Below are 25,915 nucleotides of genomic sequence, written 5' to 3' on the forward strand. Positions count from 1 at the left end.
GTATTGGTGATAAGGTTGGAGAAATACTATAATTAAATCTGCTGCTGCTTTTGCCTTAGTGATGTTGATAATCTAATCTTTTTTGAAGGAGGTATCAAGATTCCTTTTTTCTTTAATCTATGGCTTATGTGTGGTAAAATATGAGTAATAAAAGTGAACTATCGTTTGTGATTTTGTCTAGCTGATTTAAAATTATTTTGGGATATTCTATGTTCTAGGTTTCTACCATAATCACGAATAAGATGTTTTAAAATAACTTAATTTGAGGAAGTATCTCATGGCACCACATTTTAAAAGGTGTAACACACTGCAAACTGTAAACTGTTTTCCATGAATTTAGGATGTTCAGGATTATTTTTTTTAAATGCTTTTCTTTGGCGTTGATAAAATCTGGCTGAACTGTGCATTCTTACATGAATGGGATTTCCTTTTGCCAGTTTTGTTCATGTTGTGACTGTGGATAGTTTCAGATGGAAAAAGTGAATCAAAGTATACATTGCAGTCAAGGATTTCCCCAAACAGTAATCAGTTTTGATTACTTCCAAAGTGTTGGTTTTGGCTTTGAAACCTATCCATTCTCCTTCAGTGCTTGGCGTGTGCTGCATAGAAGATACTTGACTAAACTATATCTGAATAGCTTTACTTATCTGTGCAGGCTTCTGTTGGTGGCAGCTGCCTAGATGTATCTTGATCCATACACAGCGTAAGGAAACATACTTGTTAATACTGAAGATGTTATGACCTGGAAGCTTCCTAGATCTTTTTATTAACATATGATTCCTAGTGCTGGATGACTCGAGATCGGTTATTCTAATTGAGTATCTGAAGAGTTTTGAAATAGCAGTAGGCAGATATCCCGATGGGTTCTAATTAAAATAAAAAACACTATATTTTTGAATCAGAGGGAGGATGTTGAGCATAAGCCACTAAGGAAGGTGGAGTATGGGAAGCACAACCATTTTTAAATCCACTTCAACTTAGTCAGGATATCCTTCTCCTGTTCTCAATATCTTAAGTTTCTTTATATACATCCAGGAATAGCATAAGGCATTTTACTTCCTCAGCTACTGGTGCTCCTTTTAATCATAGAATCTTCAGATAATAGGGTTGGGAGAGATCTTAGAAGTCATTTATTCCAATCTGCCACTCAATGCATAATTTACTGGATCCTTTCTGACAGTTGCTTATCCACCCTTGCTTAAAAAACTGTAATGAAGGAGAAACCACAGGTCATGTGGTAGGCCATGAGCTTGTAAGATTAGAAAATTCCTCCTACTTTTAGCTTATTGGTTCTGGTCCTGCCCTGCAGGACATTAGGGAATCCACTCCCTCTTCTGTAGCAAAAGCTCTTCAGGAATTTGAAGGCTGCTATCGCATCATCCTATCGCCATCACATTAATTGCCTTTTTTAAAAAATAAACTAAATGTACCTATATCCTTGTGGTGGTGTTCTTTGGGCTTGGTTTCCAAATTCTAACTCTTCTCTGAATTTCTCTGCAGTGTTTCTCTCCATTTCTGGCAACAGTGTTTTAAACAGTGTTTTGTCCTGCAGTGCCAGCTGCATAGAATCTTCCTTACCCCTTGGGACCAGTTCTGATGCTAGGTGATAATATGCTGTGCTACAGCGGTGAGACTTGAGTTAAATCTAGCATAGAAGGGGCTGGTCTCTGAAGATTCTTTATGAGCATTGTTCAACTGCCTCTTCGCAAAAGATCAGCCTTCTGGTTTGTTTTTAACCAGACTGTCACCTGAAATTTGAATCGTCATGTTTTGGCAAGGACTAAAAGTTACTTTCCTACATTTTAATACAAATAACAGGAACTAATGTGCTCTTACACTAAAAAATTCACTTAAATAGCCATTGAAGAAAGGGAATGGAATTTAAATATTACATTGTGCCTAAATCAAACAAGTTGTAATGAGTTCCAGTTCAGGAAATGCCAAGTAGGTATTTCTTACTTTTCCTCTTTGGACGAGGGATGGGAGAAACAGCAGTTGAAAATATGCTACATAAACACAAAAGGTAATGCGCCCAACCAGTTTAACTAGAAAAATATTTTTGCTGGTCTTCATTTTCTGTTTCTGGCATAGAGGTATGATTTCTGCATATAAGCTATGCATATCAATAGGTATCTGTCCAAATCTATTTTGACATAAGAAAAATGATAAAGCATTTTTTCTTGAGAAACGAGAAGGCAGCAGCTGGTTTTAAGCCGATTTTGGTGCTTTAACATTGTCCATAGACTCTGAGCCAAACAGCTTTTAAATATAACTCTGGGCTGTAGTCAAGGTCTGTTGTTTCAAATAGATGAAATTGAGCGTATGATACCAGAGGTGCTCCTTCCAATTTTGCTTTGAGGCAGCTCTGTTCTTGTCTTGTTGGAAAGTCTCTACTCATACTAAAACATTTGCTTGCAATAGATGGATAGGCATGGGATTATAGTTTATGTCATTGCAAAGAATGTAGATCCCACAGATCCAGCATTCTTTGCTTAGTTTGCCTTGTTCTGCTACTTCTTCTGAAATATCAGACTGAAAGACTGCTTTCTATAGAACAAGGATTTTCAACCAGTGGTACAGGTACCACATGTGGTACATTGGCACCTGGCAGGTGGTATGCGACCATCCTAGAAAAGTGGTAGCGGGGGAGGGGAATGAGCTGAACCGGTGGCAGCACCGCACAAGCCTGAGCGAGAGATGGCTGGAGCTGCAGGGCTGTCATGGCTCAGTGGAAGCGCCAGGATCAGCGCTTCTACGGGGCTGTCAGGGCTCAGTGGAAGCGCCAGGATCAGCGCAAGGCTCCAGCTGGAGCTCGGCGCTGATCCTGCCGCTTCTGAGTCCAGAAGAAGTGCCGATCAGCTGGAATGTTGCAGCATCTCCAGGGTCTTGTGATTTACATTCAGATGCTTGGCAACTGATTCATATTTATGATGGTCACAGTATCCCAGGTTCATGTGAAGTTTTTGACACCTTGCTAGGCGACTGGTGGTACTCGGATATTGCCATATCCTAAAAGTGGTGCAATGGGTGAAAAGGTTGAAAAGCCCTGCTATAGAAGACAGTATTTGGCTAGTAAGAGCTGTTTAGTGGAAACAAACAAAAGCTGCTCATATAAACTTAAGGATGGTTTTTATTTTTTTCTAGCATTTTCCTATGGTAAGTTTAGACTGGGTAGTCCTTCCGTATTATGGAAAGGACAATTAGGAAGCCCCCCCCCGAGGTTTCACCTTTGGACTGTAAAATTGGGGGAAAACTCTATTCTACGGTCTATATATTTCATTGCGTTCTACTTACTGGAACACTAAAAAGTAGTTTCATGATATCCTAGATTCTCTTTCTTGAATGAATAAATATTTTCCAGCTGAATTCTAAGGCAGGCTGATAATGTGCTTCATTTTTTAGAGGCTGCCCAACTCAAAATGACCCTGACCGACTTGCAATTAAAATTTAGAGGCTGCCCAACTCAAAATGACCCTGACCGACTTGCAATTAAAATAGGAAAAGAACCATGGACACGTACAGGAACAGAGATTGACATCCATGGCAGCCCCAGGCTAGGTAGAACAGCCAAGTCCTCAGGGACTTTTGGAATGTCACCAAGGTGGGAGCTGTCCTGATCTCAAGTGGGATGGTGTTCCAGAGGGCAGGTGCTACAACAGGGAGGACAAAGCATCTTGGTGTGCTTCAAGATCTTGGATTTAAGTTCGGAGTTAAAATAATTGCATAAATCCAAAGAAACAGCATAGCTGTTTGGGTTGGACTTGTTTGAATAGAAGCTCAGAACCCTAAAGCATCTTCTCTTTTAATTTTTATAGTCACTCATCTTTGTTTTCTCAGTTCCTTGAGCTGAACATTTTGTGTGAACAGTGGATGCAGCAACCTTTTTAAAAGGTGGTGATTTGTGTAGTGAATGCCTGTGGCATCTTGCCCAAAGTCCCCTCAAATCTGGTGAGAATTAAAGATCCCTAAGCACTTAAGATGGCCTGATTTGAAATGAATAGCAATTTTGAGCAAGAGGCTACATATCTGCATGTATAGGCAAGAATAGTTGCCAAGAAAATCTTACTGGAATACGTACTTGCATCAATTTTCAGATGTTTCGGAAGACATCATTTCAGTCAAGGCTGAAATAAAGCAAACTGATCTCATCTCCAGCTTCTGGTTTTTTTCCCCCCCTTCACATACATGAGGATGAAGAGATGACCTCACTTATAAGCAATGTGCTTTGTGAAGTATAAAGAGAGGGGCCTGCACTCCTGGGAATTAATTGTCAGTATAATGATTTTGTCAGTTATGTCATTTATCCAAAAATGTGTTGAAGCAAACTTTGAAGCAAAACTTCTATAGGATGACTATATCAAAATTTTGTTAGAAAAGAAAACATTTCTAGGGGCTGACTACTCCCAGATCTAAATAACCTTGCTAAGTATCTGCCTCAGTCAGTTGGTGCAAATATGCAGCCCTGTCTTTGCCAGTGACAGGGCATCATTTCCATTGCTCCTGCTGAGATCTGCCACAAGTTGTTTATGGATCTTGTGGCACAGGTTGGCAGTCCCTCTAACAGAATGATGAGTTTGGGCAAAATAATTTATGGTCACAGGCCTATTTTTATGCTGTTCCATTAAGACTCTGTGCCAAACGTAGATTCCCAGTTACGTTTCAGATCAAGGCTGAAAATTAAAAGCTCCCAGTACTGTAAAACCTCAATTTAGTGTACCTCCGGAGGATACAACAGATACTTTCATTCAGTTTTCACTCCCAAGCAATGGACAAAGTCCATTGTTTCTGAAATATTTTGAACAAGTGATGTAGTTAAACAAATGACATGAGTTGACACAAATGACATATTTCACTTCAGTTGTGTAAACTCATATTTAACAGAATAACTTTAACAAACACCACTTCTTCCCAAATACTTCATTAAATTCAGGGGTTTCTGTTACTATTTGTTGTTGTTGTTATTGTTGAGTCGCTAAGTTATTATTCTGAGTTAGCAAATAGGCTGGTTTTGGGTAAAATTCTCAAATACTGAAATTTGTCATTCATTGCTTTATATAAACAAACTCTTTATCATTAAGGCTGCAGCATGTTTTCACATCACAGACAAAGTGCTTCCATGGGTAAAACATCTTAAAATAAATTATTAGAATTATCAAAATATAAACAGCTGATTTCCGTTAAATTCTAGAATTACTAACACTTTTTCAAAAAACTAGAACAGTAATAAAATAGATGTAGTTTAAGGACACAATAATGTCTCTTTTAGGAATTAAAGAGTGTAAAACGTTATCCATAACCCTGATAATTATAAACTCTTGTCAGTTTGAACTTCTGCAGTGTATTTGAGCAGCCAAATGTTCTCTGTTTTGCAATATAGCTGTAAATATACTGCACCCATGATGAGGCAACTGACATGTCTCCTTGCATTACTTGACCACAATATTTATCTCCACCTCCTCTTAAAAGACAAATTTCATCATGCAGTGTTATGTCTCTACTAGCGTGATAACTTGAAAGTCTAATTTATTACAACCTTAGATTTTATGAAGCTGGCTTTGTTCCAGAAAAGCAGCTTTTCCTATGTTCAGAACTTGTTTAAGGTTTCAGTTGTTAAGTGCAGGGTGGGCTATCAGAAGGTTGCCCTACCCTGTTATAAGATACCTTTAGATTGCTGGCTGAAAGATCAGTTGAATCTTTCCAGCAGGTTTTGTACATTGGAAGTTTTTCTGTTCTGTAGAATTGTGTTTGTTCTGATTTTAGCTAACTCATACAGGTTGTCCTCAAATAACGTCCACAGTTGAGCCAAATTTTCTGTTATTAAGACAGTTAAGTGAGTTTTGCCTCCATTTTACGACCTTTCTTGCCATAATTGTTAAGTGAACCACTGTAGTTGTTAAGTTAGTAACAGAGTTCTTAAGTGAATCTGGCTTCCCCATTGACTTTGCTTGTCAGAAGGTCGCAAAAGGCGATCACATGACTCCGGGACACTGCAGCCATCATAAATGCATGCCAGTTGCCAAGCATCTGAATTTTGATCACGTGACCATGGGAATGCTACAAGGGTCGTAAGTGTGAAAAATGTAATTTCGAACAGTCACTAAACTAATAGTTGTAAATCAAGGAGTACCTGTATGGAATCATTTTGAAAGTTCCTTCCATGTAAGGACCCACCTCAGCTAACCACCCAAGAAAGCAGAACTCTTGAAACAGGAATTGTCTCAAAAGGAAACTTTTATTAGGGGTTAGTGACAGTAGGAAAGTCAAGGTGAGATCTGAGGAAAATCCCACTTAAACGGTACAGTTAAGCTAGCGATCTTCCTCCTCCCACCAAAGTCATAGTGTCCATTCGAAATCCAGCCGATCCACAGGTGTCATGATGTTTGGGTAACTGGCACAGTTGATGTGCATCTCAAGGTCTTCTCCAGTTTCGTTTCTCAGTAACTGTCTCCCTGATAAGGGAGAGAGACACATTCTTTTCTCAAGTGGATAGAGGCGGGAGAGGAAAAATAGAAAGCGAAAGTTATCCCAAGAGAAAGCAAATCCCACCCCCCCCAGCAGAATGGCAGGCCCCAAACAAGAGCACATGCACAGGGAAAGCAATAAGGGTGTGGGGACCTGACACTCCAGTTGTTACACATGGACACAAGAGTTGCTGTTTTTAAACTCTTATGAGTTCTGGAATGTCATAGTAAAGTTTTGAGTTATGGTGCTCATTCCTCTTCTGTTGTTATGTCATAACCATGAAGGGTTTGGAAGCTCCCACTTTTGTTCTTAATTAACTGCATTAACTAATGGTTTGTTTGAATTGAGTCAGTTTCAAGCATAGCTGATGAAGCTGAATTAGTGTTTATCAGGTTTAGTCAAAGTGATTGAAAAACAAATACAATTGGTTCCAGATGCTTCCTTTTTATTTCATCTGGTACAAGCTAAACATATGCATAATGGTTCATTTTTGTAATGTTATACCGTGGCTTGAAATGACATCACATAAGGTGGTTTCAGAGTCTTTCATCTTTGTAGATAGAATAAATCATTTGCACTGGAAGTATTACAGAATACTTCTGATTGCAAGGATATCCTTTGGTCCTCTGTATGTGTTGTAAGGTGACTTATAGGCAGCAACAAAACGGACAGCTTATTGCTTGTTTGACATGAGAATGGAAATTAGCCTATGATTCTAGACTAGGCCTGCACAATTTTTACAGGAGAAAGGGACACATTGATAAATTAAAAATCACAGGTGACAGAGGATACCTGGCCCCTAGTATAGCTGTTTGGCATGTTATGCAGACCTGCTCTAAACTAACACAGGAAGACCTATCTTGTTTCATAAAAGTTATTTTCTTTGAAAAATGTTTTTCTACATTTGCACAAGGTTTTACATTTATCACATTTTAAAACTGCCACTCTCCCTCACAGACCGCCCATGGGCAATGCCATTTATAGTTCAGGGCACCATTGGAAATGTCTCCACATTTGTGGGTGATAACGAGATGCATTTCTGTCCAGACCTTCCATGTATCAGAAGGAATTTTGCCCAAGATAGAACTTGCCATTCCTTTGAGAAGTGAATTTTGTTTTAATTGAAAATTGATAGAATTGCCTTTGGTGAGATGGGAAGCTATATAAATTTGGCTAATATAAATAGTCCTCAATCACAATTTGGGCCAGAATTTATGTTGCTAAACAAGGTGGATATTAAGTGAGTCATGCCAAATTTTACAACATTTTTTGCCGCAATTGATTGAATCGTGCAGTTGTTAAATGAATCATGCAGTTGTTAAGCAAACCCATTTTACTCAATGGGCATTTTTTTTGCCAGAAATCAGGAAAAAATGCTGATAATTGTGGTTATGTGACTTGGACATTACAAATGACTACAAATGCGAGCTTGGTTGATAAGCTCTCCAAATATGATCATGTGACCGGGGATGACATGGCCATCAGAACTCAGGAACTGGGTCGTAAGTACCTCTGGGGAGGTCCAGCATAACTTTGAATGGATGCTAAGCTACCAGTTGTTAAGGGAAGACTACTATACCTATTTTTGGAATATGAACAGTTTTTACTTGATGTTTATGAATGGTCTTGGTTGATGTTTTCTTCAGTTCCATTCTTCATTTTTTTTCATAAAAATTACAGCACCCCTACTTCACATTGATTTAATGATTTATTTTCTGCTATGGAGGATAATGATTTTAACAGAATTTTTTTTGTGGAAGTGGATATACACTGTGCTTGTAACAAAAACTTCTCTGTCCCTTGACTTAAAACATACAGTAATTTCTATTCAGTTTCTGAAATGATTACTAACCTTGAAAAAGCCAACACAATGAAAAGCATGCCTTGATGCTGATCATTTCAAGGATGAAGCATGTGTTCCACAATTGCAGATGTGTAATTAGCAGCTGTAATGAGAGAAGGCAACACTTCAAACCTAAAGAATGTCAGTGATGAAAGAGGAGAAGGTTATACTCCTGGGTTTGTGTTTGTCCAGCTCCCTTGCATTCGCTTCTTGGCAACCAGCAGCATCCTTCATTGGGGATTTTACAAGTACTTTTGAATGAACTGTAGTAATATGCAACTTGTAGCACCCTGGTCTCCTCTTTCTGTCCCACTGGTCAAACTAAAAATGCTAGATAATACACAGTGCCCCGCAGCTTTTACAGGACTCCCCTGTGAATACAGGAAAATACTGTGCTAATTTAGCTTGAAGAAGGTAACAAGTGGGGAGGGCAGTCTGATTCCTGAACCCTTGAAATCTCTCAGAGGAGATTACTCAAAAAGAAAGCCTATTTAATCCCTGAGCAAATCCAGTACATGTTACAACATTGGCAAATGATTAAACGTTTGAAGGCTGTATTGGAAGGTGGAAGATCCTATGAGTTCCCAGGTGCTGCTACCTGCAGCATCCATTAGCTATATGAACTTCTTCAGACAATCAACAGCCTTGTTTTTTTTTAGGACTGGCAGGTCTGCTTACTTTGTCCTTCCATTGGTGATGCTCTAGCACAGTGGTGGTGAACCTATGGCACGCGTGCCAGAGGCGGCACTCGGAGCCCCCTCTGTGGGCACGCGTGCTGTCACCCCCAGCTCCGCCTCCCCCTTTGGCCCCCTTCTGCACGGAGCAGCGCAGCCAACATGGCAGGCCGGGCAGCAGGGACACGACTCCACCCTCATGCCCCATCACATGCAGATGTTGTGGGGTGTGGGCGGAGGGTGTGGTTGCCATGGCGCTGCAGGGCCGCCTGGGTGATCTGTGGCGGGCCATGAAGGCGGTGGGTGGCCCTGCGGGCGGGCGGGGCAGGGGTCGGGTGGGGGTGGGGCAGGCAGGGCGGGAGGCAGAGCAGGGGCAGGGGGCAGGTTTTGGGCACTCGGTCTCTAAAAAGTTCGCCATCACTGCTCTAGCACTTGCTTGCTCATGTCAGTAAAAAACACAGCCCTTCTCTGTATTGCAGTTGCTAAGGGAACTGACTATGGCAGTTTATCATGTTTCCGCTGATTGTCTGCAAATTCCTTGTATTGAAGCAGAACAAAGTTTAAAAAAAGCATCAAGTGTATTTGCTCATTGTTAGAGTCTATGGGTCCCAATTCACACTACAATGACTAAGCAGGGACATGAGCTTTATCTCCAATGGTGTAACAGTTGGAATTTGAGTTTATCTTACATTTCAGGGACTTTTGAAAGCAGATTGCATTCTGGTAATAACGATCTCTCTGTCTCTCTCTCTCTGTCTCTCTTTCTCTCTCACACACACACACCAAAGTCCCACACAATATCTTTAAAAGAGTTATTTGAATTGCAACCTGAATAATCTTTCTGCAAGGGACTTTTTCCTTAGTAAATATTTAACATTGGTCTGTAAGATGCAACTAATTTTCAAAGGTGAAAATATCTACTATACATTTGCTGAGTCTCAATATTGATTCATCAATTGGAGCTCATAATGCTTTGCAATTCATGGTGTAAAGACTACAACACACAGTTGTACTCATGGTTGAGAATACAACTCAATGAGATGACAACTCATGGTTAGGAGTTGGACAAAATATTGTTACTATCAAAAGTGTCAGTTTTCCAAAGTTTGAATAATATCCAAAATTATCTTGGAGCAAATATCTGTATGCCCTAATTGCACACTTTTTTTAGAACTGGCATTTGAAGGAAGCAAGACTTTATTGTATTTGAAGTCATTTCACTAATTGCAGTAACAGGAAACAATAGTGCACCAGACAGAACTGTCTCCTGGATAACCCCACATTTCTACTCCTATGGCACCCCACCCCTCATAATATAGAGCAGTGGTGGTGAACCTATGGCACGGGTGCCAGAGGCGGCACTTGGAGCCCTCTCTGTGGGCACACACACTGTCGCTACAGCCCCGCCTCCTCCCACGGCCCCCTCCTCACCAGCAGCCCCCCTGGAGGAGAGTTGCCCCCGGGTGCAGCCCATATGAAGCAGCACAGCCAAGGACATGGTAGCCGGGCAATGCGCCCCATCGCACGCAGATGCTGCTGCGGGGCATGGGCAGAGGGCATGGCCACCATGGTGCTGCTGGGCTGCCTAGGTGATCTGTGGTGGGCCGTGGAGATGGTGGGTGGTCCAGCGGGCAGGGCGGAGCGGGGACCGGGTGGGGGGGTGGTTTTGGGGCACTCGGTCTCTAAAAGGTTCGCCATCACTGATATAGAGAGTCCCACACTGGATTTGCCATTTATTGCATTCTGTGCTAAAATGAAGACCCTTGTGATCAGTGATGCCTGATGTTCCACCTTCAGATTTATCTAATAGTTCTGAGTTTAGTTTTTTTTTATAATTTCTGTTTTATTTAAATGTTATTCTCAATTGCTTAACGAGTTGAGAGATATCCTTATAAAGGTAGCCTTCAACTTATGACCACAACCGAGTCCAAAATTTCCATTGCTAAGCATGGAAGTTGTTAAGTGAGTTTTGCCCCATTTTATGACCTTTCTTGCCATACTTGTTAAGCAAATCACTTTAGTTGTTAAGGGAATCATGGTTGTTAAGCGAATCTGGCTTCCCCCTTTGACTTTGCTTGTCAGAAGCTGGCTGGGAAGGTGACAAATGGTGATCACATGCCCTGGGACAGTGTGATTGTCATAAATACATGTCAGTTGCCAAGCACCCAGATTTTGATTATGTGACCATGGGGATGCTGCAATGGCCATAAGTGTGAAAAACGGTCATAAATCACTTTTTTCAGGCCGTTGTAACTTTGGTCACTAAACAAATGGTTGTAAGTTGAGGAGTTTCTGCAAATGTTCCAAATAAATTAGAGATTCCCAACCTTTAGGAGCTGATTGGCACTTTTAAAATATTGCGATTGTGTAATGAACAGCCTTGCAAACAATGCTGCTGGGGAGGGGCTGGTCTATTTATAGAATGGCTGCCATTTAAAGCTTACCTTGGTAAATGCTGCTTTTTCACTGCTTGGTACAGTGCTTGCTACTCCCTCTAGTCTAGTCCATTTCTGTACACTATTCCTTGCTATCCATTCTTATTATCTTTGGCCTCCTTTTGTAATGTGCCCATTTGGGCACATTGGACTACAACCCCCTTCTCCCCTTCGTTTTCTGTTTTGTAAGAAAGCTTGGAAATAAAATGTAGGGTTTAGGCTGGTGCTTTGCAGAATGTACAATTTATTTTAAAAAGTAAACAGAAGGGCAAAGAAGTGGGTGGGGTGAAGTTCAGTGGGCACATGAATGCTGTGTTTGGAATCCTGAAATTAAATCATTCTATCTCAGCCTCTTCTCTTACACATCACTGCTGACTCCCGATGACCACAGAGAGAGGTTTGTACAGTTTTCTAGGCAATCTTTTCAGAAGTAGCTTGTTAGTGTCTTCTTCCTTGGGCTGAGAGTGACTAGTCCCAAGGCAGCCAGCTGGCTTTTGTGCCTAAAGCAGACTACAATTCATGGTCTCCCAGGTTCTAATCCAGCACTTCAACCAGTAGACCAGTAGAGGAGAAAGGGACACAATGATACATTCAAAATCATTGCAGGTTGGTGCACCATCAGGTATTTGATGGTTAGCGAAGCAGCAGTATTGGAGGCACACAACAGCATATGTTTTGTGGGGCAGTGGCAGGGGCTGTCCTTTCCTGATGGTGGTGAATTTGTTTTTAAAAAATAGCAGGCCACATAACGCTGCTTGGTGGGCTGCTGGTAGCCAACAGGTGATATGTTGTGCAGACCTGTGCAAGCCCACTCATTTAGCTTATTTTGCTCATCAAGTTAGATCACAATTCATAGATCATGCCTCTAAACAGGAAGTGAGGAACAGTTAGCCCATATTTCTAGCACCAGTACCTACCTCCCCCTACTCCCCTATTGTTGATTTTTCATAGCAAAAGTATTCACTTAAAAATAAAACCCCCAGAACAGGTGGTTTAAAATGCCTATTTCATGGGGTTGGGTTAGTGGTGAATGGGTCCAATCCCATCAGTATCAAAGGGATGCAAATTCCATACTATCACCTTCGTTGTAACGTATGGATGTCACCACTATCTGGGGGTTATGAAGGAGAAAAATGTGTCTCTTGATTTCTGAAAGTTTTCCTCTGCTTTGACTAAAGAAACCTATTACAAGGTTTAACAATACTTGATTGTAATTTTTACAATTCTCATACAACTGTAATACTGCAATTTTTCCTGTAACGTTTAACACAATCTGCTATGATACTGTGTAATTTAAAATTAAGGAGATGAAAATAGATCAGGGCTTTTCAACCAGTGGTACATTGGCACCTGGCAGGTGGTACGGGACCATCCTAGAAAAGTGGTAGCGGGGGAGGGGAATGAGTTGAACCAGTGGCAGCACCGCACAAGCCTGAGCAAGAGATGGCTGGAGCTGCAGGGCTGTCAGGGCTCAGCGGAAGTGCCAGGATCAGCGCCAGGCTCCAGCTGGAAAGCAGCACTGATCCTGGTGCTTCTGCTGAACCCTGAAGAAGCGTTGATCAGCTGGAATGTTGCAGCATCTCCAGGGTCTTGTGATTTACATTCAGATTCTTGGCAACTGATTCATATTTATGACGGTCACAGTGTCCCAGGGTCATGTGAAGTGACCAAAACCTGCTGCAACCACCCAGCAGACGGGGGGAATAAAAACCAAATACCCCCCCACCCCCGCTGCCAATCCTCAACAGAAATGCTCACAACAATGGAAACCTCGGACAGGCGGAAGAGCGCGGCCAGGCGGGCAGGCAGGTGTCTTGCTCGGCTGTGACTTGGGGGGCACTTTTTTCAGTGCCATTGCAACTTTGAACAGTCACTAAGCGAACTGTTGTAAGTCGAGGACTACCTGTACTTTATCACTTTTTTCCTTTTTTGGGGGGGTCATCAAGTTTTTGACACCTTGCTAGGCGACTGGTGGTACTTGGATGTTGCCATATCCTAAAAGTGGTACAATGGGTGAAAAGCCCTGAAATAGATAACTTACTATGTATTATTTTATTGGTTTCTGGAAAAAAACAAACTTCTATTGTTTAAGAAAATTTTTAGGAGGTCTGAGCAAATCATACACTGGGTTTCTCATAGATTGAAGTGTCCTGAATAGTTTGGCACAGCATTTCTTCTTTTTGGCTGTTTTTCCTAATGTGATATAAATTCTTACACTTTGCAACAGCTCAATAAATTATAGAATTCTAGCAGAGTCACAGCATTGTGCAAGTTCAGTTTGTGGGTGGAAATTGTCACAGTCCTTATACTTTAAAAGTACATTTTGACTGTTGAGCAATTGCTGTTGTAATCTGGCATGTTACAATACTGTATTAAAATACAAGATGAAGCTACAAGGGGAATTTCATCTCCTGGAGATCAATGTCTGCTCTTTAAGCATACTTTTGCATCTACTATTAAATATTGCAATATACTGTGTTCCCCCAAAAATAAACCCCACCCCCCAAAAAGATCTACCCTGATTTGTGGGGGTGGGCCTAATATAAGCCCTACTCCAAAATTAGGCCCTAATTAGGACCCCACCCATTCCCTCCCATCTGGCTGTCGCGAGTGGCCAAAGCAGAAGTGGGCCAGTAGCCATGTGAGCTCCTGCTGGATGGGGCTGTTGGTGCCATCGCTGCGAGGCGAGGCAGATGTCACGGAATATATAAGAGACTGTCCAAAAGTAAGACCTAGTGCCTCTTTTGGAGGCAAAAATAATATAAGACCGGGTCTTGCTTTCGGGGAAACACGGTAGTTAAACATTGTTTCTCAGGCCTTAGGTTAACTTAATAACTTAGTTCAGTTGCCTAAGTAATTTAAGATTACAATCAACAATGATAGTATCTGGGTGCAAATTGCACTCTTAATTGACTAGGCAAGAGATCAAAGCCATTAACATTAAAATTATTGCCTGCAATGGAAAGAGTTTTATTATTGAATACTTAGCTGCAATCCGCTTGCATTGTAAGGTTTCGCTCTTAATCTTACCTGGCAAATAAAACCTACAGGTGGCAGCATTTGGATCACTTCACTCAGACAGGTGAAGGCTTACTAGGTCAGGTTTAGTAAGATTGTGCAGATTGTGATTTGAAAGGACAAAAACGGCTTTAACCTGTGCATGGACACACACCTGGTGGCAGCTTTTTAAACCAAACACATCTTGCATCTCAAATTAAGACAAAGAAACTTTATTGTTTGGTGTTGCATGAATCCCAGAAAAGAACTTATTTGCATATCCTAATACCTGTGGGCTTCTTTTCTATAATTTCTGCACAGTGCTTGTTCATTGCAAGTTGAGCAGGGGGTTGGACTAGATGATCTTCAAGGTCCCTTCCAACTTTACTATTATTATTATTATAAGATATTCAATTATTAGAGCTGTGGAATGCTTTGGATTTAATTTAGAAATGTTTCAGGTAGCTGCAAATGCAGCTCCAGTTTATGACTCATTAAAGCAGTTATGTCTTGGGATTATGCAGAAATTGCAGCTGCACAATTCTGGAAACATACATAGTTGGCTTAGTGAAACAAAGTCAGCTGGTGCATTTTGTACTCCTGTGCATTCTGACGTACTTCTGAATCAAATCTGAAATACTGCTCAAATCCTATTAACCTATAGTAGCCAGATTTAAATTTTGCATTCAGTTGTTAGGTTGTTGCTACAGCATTTTAAGAGTATTTACTATCTAACAACAATAATTGGGTCACACACACAAGATTTATTGTGGGTTAGCTGACTTTCCAAATCTAACTGGCCCCCAAAATATCATTTAGGAACACAATATATTTGCTTTAGATTTTATTAACACTGAAACAACCTATACAGATGTGGTAATGGGCATTGGAGAAAATTTTGATATAGTGGTTAAGGCATCAGGCTAGAAACCAGGAGACTATGAGTGCTAGTCCCACCTTGGTCATAAAGCCAACTGTGTAATCTTGGGCCAGTCATGTTCTCTCAGCCCTAGGAAGAAGGCAATTGGCAAACCATTTCTGAAAAACTGACAAGAAAACTGCAGGGATTTGTCTAGGTAGTTTTTGAGAATCATACTAGGCCAGCCAGAATTGTCAAGTCAGCACCTTTGCAATTTAAATTATTAATAATATAATTCACTCATTCTAGATTTTCCCCACATATCTGTTATTTAGAACAATAGACAGCATCATGCATAAGCTTAGCATTTGAAAGGTCCCAGATTCAAACCTTGCATTGTCAGCTCTAGAGAGGCCTAGAAACGATTTTTTTTCCAGACCTAGTGGCAGTTAATATAGATAAATATTACCTATCTAATCTAAATGGTATACATCTTCCACAGTGCATAATTAACCTCAGGAATTCATTTGCTCAAAGCAGGGTGATGGCTGCTGGTTTGGATGGCTGTAAAGGGGAGTTGTATAATTAATGAGGAAGAGGTCTTACCAAAAGTTTTGAAGATCAGAGTTATCTCTGGGCTGAAGGTGGCATGCTTCCAGTAGTCTCTACAAGGACCCACAGCGACTACAAGCATCCCAAAGGCAATTACTTGGACACAATGAGAAACCAAATGCGAGATGGCCTTGGGTCTTGGCTTAGAGTTTTATTTGGGTATGATATCACTGTCTGTGTTCTTAAACAATTGCTAGTAGAAAATTTTGCTAGTAGTTTTAAGCAAGTGGAATTCTTTTGCTCAAACTTTAGGCATTGTGCCATTTTAAGCATTTATTCCATAACATTTTGTATAAACTTCCCCCCCCCCCCGAAATCTGTAATTAAATTTCAAAATCTTGGGTTAAAACTCAAATGTGAGATAAGTGCTTTGGCATGAGCTGAAAAACAAATGGTTCAAACCCTTGTGTGATAGATTGTGTTTAATCCTTAGATGTAGTGATTTCTAATCTTCATTGTTCCTATGCAGCACAAGACTCACTCTTGTCAGCCAAGGTCCATTATTTAAACCAAATCAGAATTGTAATCTGACAGAAGAGCAATTGCCTAGTGTTACTAGCCAGCTTGAAATCTTGAAATCTGTATTCCAGCTCTTCACTTTCATCTCTTTGGCTTTCAATCTGCTTCCTGCTCAGTTAAATATTAAGCCAATAGCCTCTAGGAACATAAGTCAAACATTAAGCCTCAGGAACAATTCATTCTTCAGGAAGAATGATAGTAAATATTTTCTTTCTTTATGCATATCTATCAAAAACATAAGCTTATATTCCTGCCCACTGTCACTACCATGACGGTCCAATGAAGCTGTACAAACATTATTTTCTTTCTGAGAAAAGGTATTACGCTAAAGATGATAAATTTGATGCTGTTTGAATTGTGAACAGAGTTCAGACTGAGTAAGCTTTAGATTCATAGAATCTACTTTGTGTTTCACTATGGCCCTGATATCTGCCAAATAGGATCAAGGTGCAGATTTTGCAGATCACTTAGAAATTGTCAGTAGATCATCAATATACTTTCTGCTGAGATCATAATATGCTTGAACTTCGTTGCTTTGTTGCCTGCCTGGGGCTAAATTGAATCAAAGTTAGGAATTTCCAACTGTTCTTAGTTAGTGGGCCCATTTAGTTTATTGAGATATTGCCGGGAATGCCATGGTGGGCATGGGCGGTTATAAAATATCTTCCTATTGAAGTTGCTCTTTATCCCTTTCTCTTTCTTCATAGTGCTCTCTATTAGCTTAAGTATGTCTTTTGTTTTGGCAGGCAGCCAAAAAAAGCATTGGGCTGAAAACTCTATCCTTTTTTTTTTGTATGAAAGCCTCTGTCATATTTATTTTTGGAAATAAAGGTTATGGTTGAGACTGGTGTTTGGCTTTGCAGTGTGCTAGCTTTCCTTATAATTTTAGTTAAATAATCAGAAATATGGGTATGGAGATTTGACAGATGCCAAGAAAGGAATCTGTGGTCATGTTGATGTCCACATGAGTGCATTGGGAATCCAAGCTTCTGACTGTGATTCATTATAGCAGACTAAATACCTTCTTTCACATAAAGAAAAGATCCCTGGGCTAAGAACGTGTCTCACTTAAGGACAACCAATAGATATAAACCGGCTGCCTATTACTAAATGGTGGATGACATTCGCCTTCCCTGAGCTGAGAAACCACTGAAGCTGTGTGTTTTTAATATGTAGCCTGTTTTCAGCGGTTCCTGAAGGCATGGTGCAGCTTCAGCGGTTCCTCAGGTTGAAGAAAGACAATGTTGTCTGCCATTTTTAATAATAGGCAACTTCTTTATAAGTACGAGTTCCGACTTACCTACAAATTCAAGTTAAATACAGAATTAGGAATTCAACTTGTTCTTAACCTGAGGACTGCCTGTATAAATGTGGCACTTAATGGAATGGCAACTCTCTTTTTTCTCTTTTCAGATAGTAAAGCTATTGTTGATGGAAACTTGAAACTAATCCTAGGATTAGTTTGGACCCTTATCCTCCATTATTCAATCTCTATGCCAGTGTGGGAAGATGAAGGAGATGATGATGCCAAGAAACAAACGCCTAAACAGAGACTCTTGGGATGGATTCAGAACAAAATCCCATATCTCCCAATAACAAACTTCAACCAAAATTGGCAAGATGGCAAAGCACTAGGCGCCTTGGTTGATAGCTGTGCTCCAGGTAAGCCTCCTGTGGTTTTTCTTTTTACATCGCCTATAGCAATAACTGAGAGCTTTGGACATAAATAACTTTTTTGTAACCTGCACTTGCACTCAGCATTTTGTAGGCTGCGAGCTGTGGGAGACATTGGGTAGTGCTATGTGAACAGAACAGAATTCTGTGTTTGATGTCACAGAATTATTTTTTTAAAAAAGAGACAGCTTTAGAGTGTACACTACTGTTTTATTTTTTCTGTTCCAAATTATTGGGGAACCATGCTGTTAATATTTGACTGCCGGGTTCTTTGGGGACCACCAAAAAAAGCTTCAGAGTTGTGTATTTATTTTATTTATCTGTATCCCTTTATTATTTTTACAAATAATTCAAGGCGGCAAACATATTAAATGTATCTTCCTTCTATTTTCTCCACAAAAACAACCCTATGAAATGGGTTGGGCTGAGAGAGAGTGACTGGCCCAAAGTCACCTAGCTGACTTTCATGGCTAAGGCTATCATGGAATGAGATTTCAGAGCTTGTCTTTTAACCACAATATAAATTGTATTCCTCTCTGAGAAAAGCTTTGAGCTTGATAAGAGCCACAGCAATTTAGTGGCTGTACTGGTTGCCATCAACATCAGTATTTCTTGCAAACCCCGCAACCTGGGAATCTTTAGACTTGTTGTGTGCATTGTAAAAGCAATTCCTCCCTCTCCCTCCTCCCCAAGTGGGGTGGGTGGGTTTTGGGCTTTGCTCTGCACTGAAAGCTTTGGCTGCCAATCTCCACTTTCTAATTTTGTGCCATTCAAGTATTTTTCTTTGGCTAAGTGTTCATGCTTTTTTAATGACAGAGATTTAACTTTTCCCTAATTCCTATCTTCAGGTCTCTGCCCAGACTGGGAAAGCTGGGATCCTAAGAAGCCTGTAAATAATGCTCGTGAAGCTATGCAGCAAGCAGATGACTGGCTAGGTGTCCCTCAGGTATGGGAAAGGGAGAGGCTTCAGTGTATCTAAGGAGTAGCCTATAAACTAAACAGCCACATTTGATTAACGTTTAGGAACAGCATTATTCACTTGTCAGAATATGGAATGTGACTAATCCACTAATGTCTTTATGCAAGATTTAATGTACTTCTTGCATGAAATAAAAGTGGCTACTCTGTGAAAGCTTCTTTAGAATATATTTGAATTTGAAGGATTTTTATATATATATATATATATATATATATATATATATATATATATATATATATATGTCTTTAGTTATTCGGGTTTTCTCCCGCGTAGAATTGGAAGTGTCTTGGCGACGTTTCGACGAAGTCACATTCGTCATCTTCAGGCTGGTGTCTTCAGCTTCGTGCTTCTAGGAGTAGTGTGTGATATATATGTTTTCTGAGGTTTTTGCGGGTGTTTGTATGTAGGTCTTTGGTTATTCGGGTTTTCTCCCGCGTAAAATTTTACGCGGGAGAAAACCCGAATAACCAAAGACCTACACACACACACACACACACACACACGTTTTCTGAGGTTTTCGCAGGTGTTTGTATGTAGGTCTTTGGATATTCGGGTTTTCTCCCACGTAAAATTTTATTCGGGTTTTCTCCCGCGTAAAAGTTTTCTCCCGCCAAGACACTTCCAATTTTACGCGGGAGAAAACCCGAATATCCAAAGACCTACACACACACACACACACATGTTTTCTGAGGTTTTCGCTAACAAAGAATTAAGGGAGAACTGGGATAGCTATTTCTAACCTTATTTGGTTTTCATCAGCCAGATATACCCTTCTGAGATTCGAACCTGGGCTGTCTGCATGTTAAGCAGAAGTATTACCACTAGGCCACAGGCTCTTTCTCACTTTGTTAGCTACAAGAGACAGGGGAAGAGGATGAGTGCTTTTTGAACACCCTGTCAGCCTAAATATGGGAGAAAAGACTTCTCTTTCTCCCACTTTTAGGCTGACAGGGTGTTCAAAAAGCACTCATTCATATGTATATATATATATATATACACACACATACATACATACATACATACATACATACACAATTCCATTTATATATACACAAATAGTACCAATTCCATTTTTGGCTCTGTCAGAAATTCAGATTGATTCTATTCACAAAAGGATTCAGTTACACCAGAGCTTATAGGTGTATAATAATCAATCTGAATGCCTACAGAACTGGTCAGTTGTCTTTCTATTGTAAAAATAGGAAAAAGAAAATGTGGCTGGAAATGTTTGCACTGTGATCAAACATGTCTAAATAGCACCTGGATGAGATGTTGTTAAAGTAGATTAAAGACTTTGTATGTTTTTATGTAGATTTCAGATCATGCCATTTATAGTTGTTTTTTTCTGGGAGTGATGAGATATCGAAATATGTTAATATATAGGCATATATTATTAAAAATATATGGTAAAACTGATAAAACTTCCTCAATTTTGAATAGCGGTAATAGTATCATTTTAATAGGTAGATTACAACTTGATGTACATTTTTGAAAAGGCTATTTGCCCTTATTAATGCATTTAGTTAACCGTAGTTCCAAACCTAAGCAAATAGTTAAGAAGCAGGAATGTTGGCAAGGAAGTTGAAGGCCCACTTAACACTGTCCTTTAATGGTTTTTTAGGTCATCGCTCCTGAAGAAATCATACATCCTAATGTGGATGAGCACTCTGTAATGACCTATTTGTCACAGTTCCCCAAAGCAAAGCTGAAACCAGGTGCTCCTTTGAAACCTAAGCTTAATCCAAAGAAGGCAAGAGCATATGGTAGAGGTAAGGTCCTACGTAATCTGGCTTTGGTCCCTGGACTTGAGTTAATGTATTGGTTTTATTTTGGGAGCCCTGTTTTGTTTTGTTTGAATTTGTCTGTGTGCTTTTAGGTTTCATATGTTTTTATAGATTTTTGTTTGTTTGTTACACTGTGCACTGTATTGGAATTGGGCAGCTATAATAAATTTAAATAATAAATAGGCAACACTTAGCATATTTATAACTCTGATGGAAAAGCTAGTTGATTCTTACTATGTAACCAAACATTTATATTTCACTGTGTTCATTTGGTGCACTGCTAACATTCAGAAATGTGGAAATTGTCCAAAAGGCACTCCTACTTTGATATGAATTCCCCAATGCTATGAGAACCAGTTCAGCAAGGCTATTATTTTTTGTATCTGTAATGTTTCTTTACATGACATTCTTGAATAGACTATTGTTGATGTCCCTAGACTTAAGCCTTTGTATTCCATCACTATCAGGTAGATGTAACTAGCTTGAAAAAGTAGATGAAAACATGGAGACAGTTAAGTCATAGATATTGTTTGCAGCAAGATCACATCACCCAAGGATTTTTTTTTTTTAAAAGGTACACACATACAGAGTTTTGGGAAAAGGTATAAGTTGGTTTTATTGTATATAATAAGCTGTTTTATTAGTAGTAAGCTTGCAGGACTTTTTCAAATCTAGGGGAGCGCCTGAATTGATTCAGCTTTATATTAACTCATCTTTTGATGGTTTGATTGGAGGATCATTTGACTCCTCTAAACAATGGAAAGAATAGTGGACAAAGGTCTCCCTAGAGAATAACAAGATTTCTTGAGGATAGAATAATCCAAGATAATGGAAACATGCCTGTGTTTTAAGGAACAAAGCTATCAGAATATGTAGGTGTTAGGACCACGCCCACTTCAATTTATATGTATGCAGTTTTCAGCAGCTATTCTTGTGCTAGTTATGCTCTATTTTTTGTATTTTATTTATTTATTTATTTATTGAATTTATATACCGCCCTATCTCCCTTACGGGACTCAGGGTGGTGAACAGGCGATAATAAAAACCACAATAAATATACACAAATTTCTGTCTAAAATCAAATTAAATAACAGGCCTGCTCTAAAAATACCCCATACAAAACCCCCACTAAAACATAATCAAACTACGCCAGGCCGGCCACACGGAATAGATGAGCCTTCAGGGCTCGGCGAAAAAGGCGCAGGTCCGCAACTGTACGTAGGTCGGGGGGTAGGTCATTCCAGAGGGCAGGAGCTGCCACAGAGAAGGCTCTCCCCCTGGGGGTCGCCAGCCGGCATTGTCTGGCCGACGGCACCCTAAGGAGGCCCTCTCTGTGGGAGCGGACTGGTCGAAGGGAGGTTTTTATGGATACTAAAGGGTATCCTGTAGGAGAAGATTGTATAAATACTTGTTTTTAGAAATCTCATAGACGCATGAGGGAGAAGAAAACATTGAAACAATGGGAATTACTGGGTCAGGAGTATTGGAGCATTGCAAAGCTAGGTTTACAGGATTGCTGGCCACTATCTTGGATGACTTAAGCAAATCCATAAACTTATCTGCCAATGGTGATTCGTCATGATAGCTTAATTCAGTGTTAACTCTGAGAGCATATCAAGATTTAGTAAATGAATACTTTTACACATGAGCGTGGCTTTTTTATGTGTTTACAGGAATTGAACCTCATGGAAATATGGTCAGACAACCTGCCAACTTCACTGTTGATACTATCAGTGCTGGTCAAGGTGAAGTAATGGTTTTCATAGAAGATCCAGAAGGAAACAGAGAAGAGGTGTGCATATTGAGGAATCTTGGGTAGAATAAACAATTACTTTGGGTTATTCTCTCGTAATTGAAAAATAATGTTCTTGCACAAGTGTAATTATTTAGAATGAATTTCATGGGACTATAGTGTGACTAATACAGTGCATGCATAAGAACTGGGATTCACTTCTTGGTATCTCCAGTTCAGGTACTAAGCTATTTATTCAATTTTTATGTCAATTGTCTAAATTCTTAGAGAAGCTACACAGTTAGAATACAGTATATCAAAAATAGAGGAAAATGCAAAAATGAATGTGAAAATTAACAATTAAAATAATGGGAAAAAAGATGTGTTTGGTTGTTCTAAAGGCAGAGAAACAGGAGGCCAAATAGATCTCCCAGAGACATTCTGTGAGGGATGCAGGAAAAGTTGATTGAGCACCACCTTTTCCATGCATCTCAACAAATTCTAGGACATCTTCAGCTATTGATTTTAATCTCTAGACATGTTCATAATGGAAAAGATTTTTTCAGACAGGTCCTAAGCCATTCAGGATTTATAATGGGAGAGCTTACTCTTTGTTATCCTGTCGGGAGGCAAAATCATATCTATTTCAATACACTTTTCATGTATAGATTGGTCTGATTGCTAAGGTGAATCAGTAATACTCTTTACTGATGGATTTAAAATTGAAATAGGTTTGATTTGGATGTTTGATTATCATTCTGTTACTCTTGTTAGCTTCTCTGAGTGGCATTTTCGATGGAAATTTAGACTAGAGTATGAATCCAGTAAATAAGTTTTGCAGTGACTGTTGCATTACAAAACAATATTAGACAGTTCCTTAACTAGAAAATTAAGAGTGGCTCTTTCATGTCATCTTTTATAATGCTGCTCTAATGGAGGACTCTGTTTCAGTGGGAGAATTTCTGCTGGTGTTTGTTTGGCATGAAAGAGATACTGTGAGGTAAAATTCTAGTGGAGGAGCATTTCCCCCCAAAAGTGCTATTTTAAGCTTAGATACCAGGAAAAGATTGCAATTCTGAGTGAAAATATTGAGCTAATTTTCCTTTTTAGGCCAAAGTGACACCTGACAATGACAAGAACAAGACGTTTGCTGTTCAGTACGTGCCAAAAGTTGCAGGTCTTCACAAGGTAAGGCAATCTGAAGACTTTGTACGTAGGGAGGAGAACTAGAACTGAACTGAAAAATGTTTTTGTAAATGTAGGGTTGTAATACCTTCAGAGTATGGTGCTACAGCAATATTTATCATGCTTCACAAAACTCCTTCTGAAATATGCATTTGCCACCCCAGCATCTTGATAGTTTGGTTTACCAATTCTTTACCAATTCTTCCAAGGTTGGTAAAATGAGGACCCAGATTGTTGGGAGCAATATGCTGGCTCTGTAAACCTTTTAGAGAGGGCTGTAAAGCTCCCTGAAGCGGTATATAAGTCTAAGTGCTATTGCTATTTTAAGAGAAGCAGTTTGGATGAGCTGGTTATGGAAAGAGATGGCTTTGGAGATATTTGAATGGTATATGATCACAACAATTTTCAGTGGCCAGGAGATGGTCTGTCACATTTTGCATCACTTGCCACACGCATTGCAGTTGTCTGTTATATCTAATATGAACACTCTTATTTTTTTTTTAGGTTACAGTTCTGTTTGCTGGCCAGCATATTTCAAAGAGTCCATTTGAAGTAGATGTTGTTAAAGCCCAGGGAGATGCCAGTAAAGTAACAACCAAAGGTCCAGGCTTGGAAATAACAGGAAATATAGCTAATAAACCTACTTACTTTGACATCTACACAGCAGGTAAGATGGACTAAACAAAATTGTATGGTTTTTTAAACTGTGTATAATGCCACATTGTAATCCGCTGTAGTAAACTGAGATTGCTTGATGTCTGAACCCTTCATTTGCACATTTGAAGATGAAACAACTAAGATTTTTGTGGAAATTTAAATTTTATTTAACAACTAGATAAAGTTAATAAGACTATTCACTATTTATGTAATTATAATAACATTTAAAACTATAGTTTGGGAGAACATTTGAAAGGGACTGGCTAGGTCTTCAGAGGTCATGGATTCTGCAGTTTACTTTAGATTAAACCTTTGTTTTCAGAAATCTTTTCTCAGAAAATCACAGGTGAAAAATGGCAAATACTTTTTCCAATTTCAGCAAAAAGTCCACAAAAGTTTTCCAGTCTTTTATTAATTGTTTGTTGTTGTTTTATCCTTGACCAAGCAGTTTGGTCATTTCTACTAATTCTGCCATATTTACAATTTATTTCTCCATTGGGGGGGTAGGCATTTTGAATTAGTGCTCCTTTTGAATTGCATCACTCTTTGTTCACTTGGCTAATGTTTCTCCGCAGTCTGCTAGAAGATGAAGTAACTAGGTGTGGCATTTTGTTGCTGATGAAGTTTGCATGGAAACTTAATTTGTGGTTATCTTTATTTTGCTTAAAGATAACAAAGATTTCCCAATCAGGGTGCACATCTTGTTAGGCTGTGTTGCAGAAGAAACATTTGTTTCTTTTGGCCTACATGATTTTAGGAATACCTAAAATTGGGGGAAAAGGTTGGGGAAAAAACCTAGTTTTTTTTTTTAATTCTAGCTTTTTTGTCTCAGATATTAGGGTTGTAGAAAGCATCTTTCAACTCTGCCAGTTTGATTTTTGTTTTCAGATTTTATGTTCAAATACATTGTGTTGAACATTTGCAATAAATCAGATGCCCCTCAAGGCAAAATTGCATCATATTTAGATCCTGTTAATCCTGTATAACTTTTATCGTTACTAATCAATTTTTTTAACACTATGCATTTCCGTTTTCTCCCCTTCATATTGGCCTCTAACTGTCAGGTTAATTATGGAAGCTAAATTTTGAGCTTATCTTTTCTGTCTTTTAGGTGCTGGTGTTGGTGATATAGGTGTAGAGGTTGAAGATCCCCAAGGAACAAACATTGCTGAGGTTTTGGTAGAAGACAAAGGAAATCAAGTTCATCGCTGTGTTTATAAACCTCTTCAAGCTGGTCCTCACACTGTAAAAGTAGTATTTGCTGGAGAGCATGTTCCAAAGAGTCCTTGGGGTATTCTTGTTGGTGAAGGTATGTTTTAGAGATGGATGAAATATTATGTGCATATTAGCATTTAAATTAATACAGATTTTTTTTAAAAAAAATTACAAATGCAAGCTAATTTTTAAAAGATTTATCAGCATTCTGGCTTCGTGAAAAGTGATTAAATTCTTCCTTGAAAACTCTTTACTAACTAAATGTAATTGATCTGCCATTCTAAATGG

The 25,915-nt window shown here is 39.4% G+C and overlaps 1 protein-coding gene across 3 annotated transcripts in view; it reads left to right on the forward strand.

Moving 5' to 3' along the window:
- FLNB (filamin B) overlaps nt 1-25,915 on the forward strand; it is an 84,769-nt gene that overhangs the window by 12,513 nt on the left and 46,341 nt on the right. For all 3 annotated transcript variants that reach the window (XM_015816329.2, XM_015816330.2, XM_015816331.2), the window contains exons 2-8: nt 17,815-18,063; nt 18,924-19,021; nt 20,676-20,823; nt 22,512-22,630; nt 23,681-23,758; nt 24,260-24,422; nt 25,524-25,721. In XM_015816329.2, the coding sequence (XP_015671815.1) occupies nt 17,815-18,063; nt 18,924-19,021; nt 20,676-20,823; nt 22,512-22,630; nt 23,681-23,758; nt 24,260-24,422; nt 25,524-25,721 (1,053 nt within the window). The remainder of the gene's footprint in view (nt 1-17,814; nt 18,064-18,923; nt 19,022-20,675; nt 20,824-22,511; nt 22,631-23,680; nt 23,759-24,259; nt 24,423-25,523; nt 25,722-25,915) is intronic.

This window comes from Protobothrops mucrosquamatus, unplaced genomic scaffold (assembly GCF_001527695.2).
Source record: "Protobothrops mucrosquamatus isolate PMUCROS unplaced genomic scaffold, P.Mucros_1.0 scaffold428, whole genome shotgun sequence".
Classification (NCBI taxonomy): Eukaryota; Metazoa; Chordata; class Lepidosauria; order Squamata; family Viperidae; genus Protobothrops; species Protobothrops mucrosquamatus.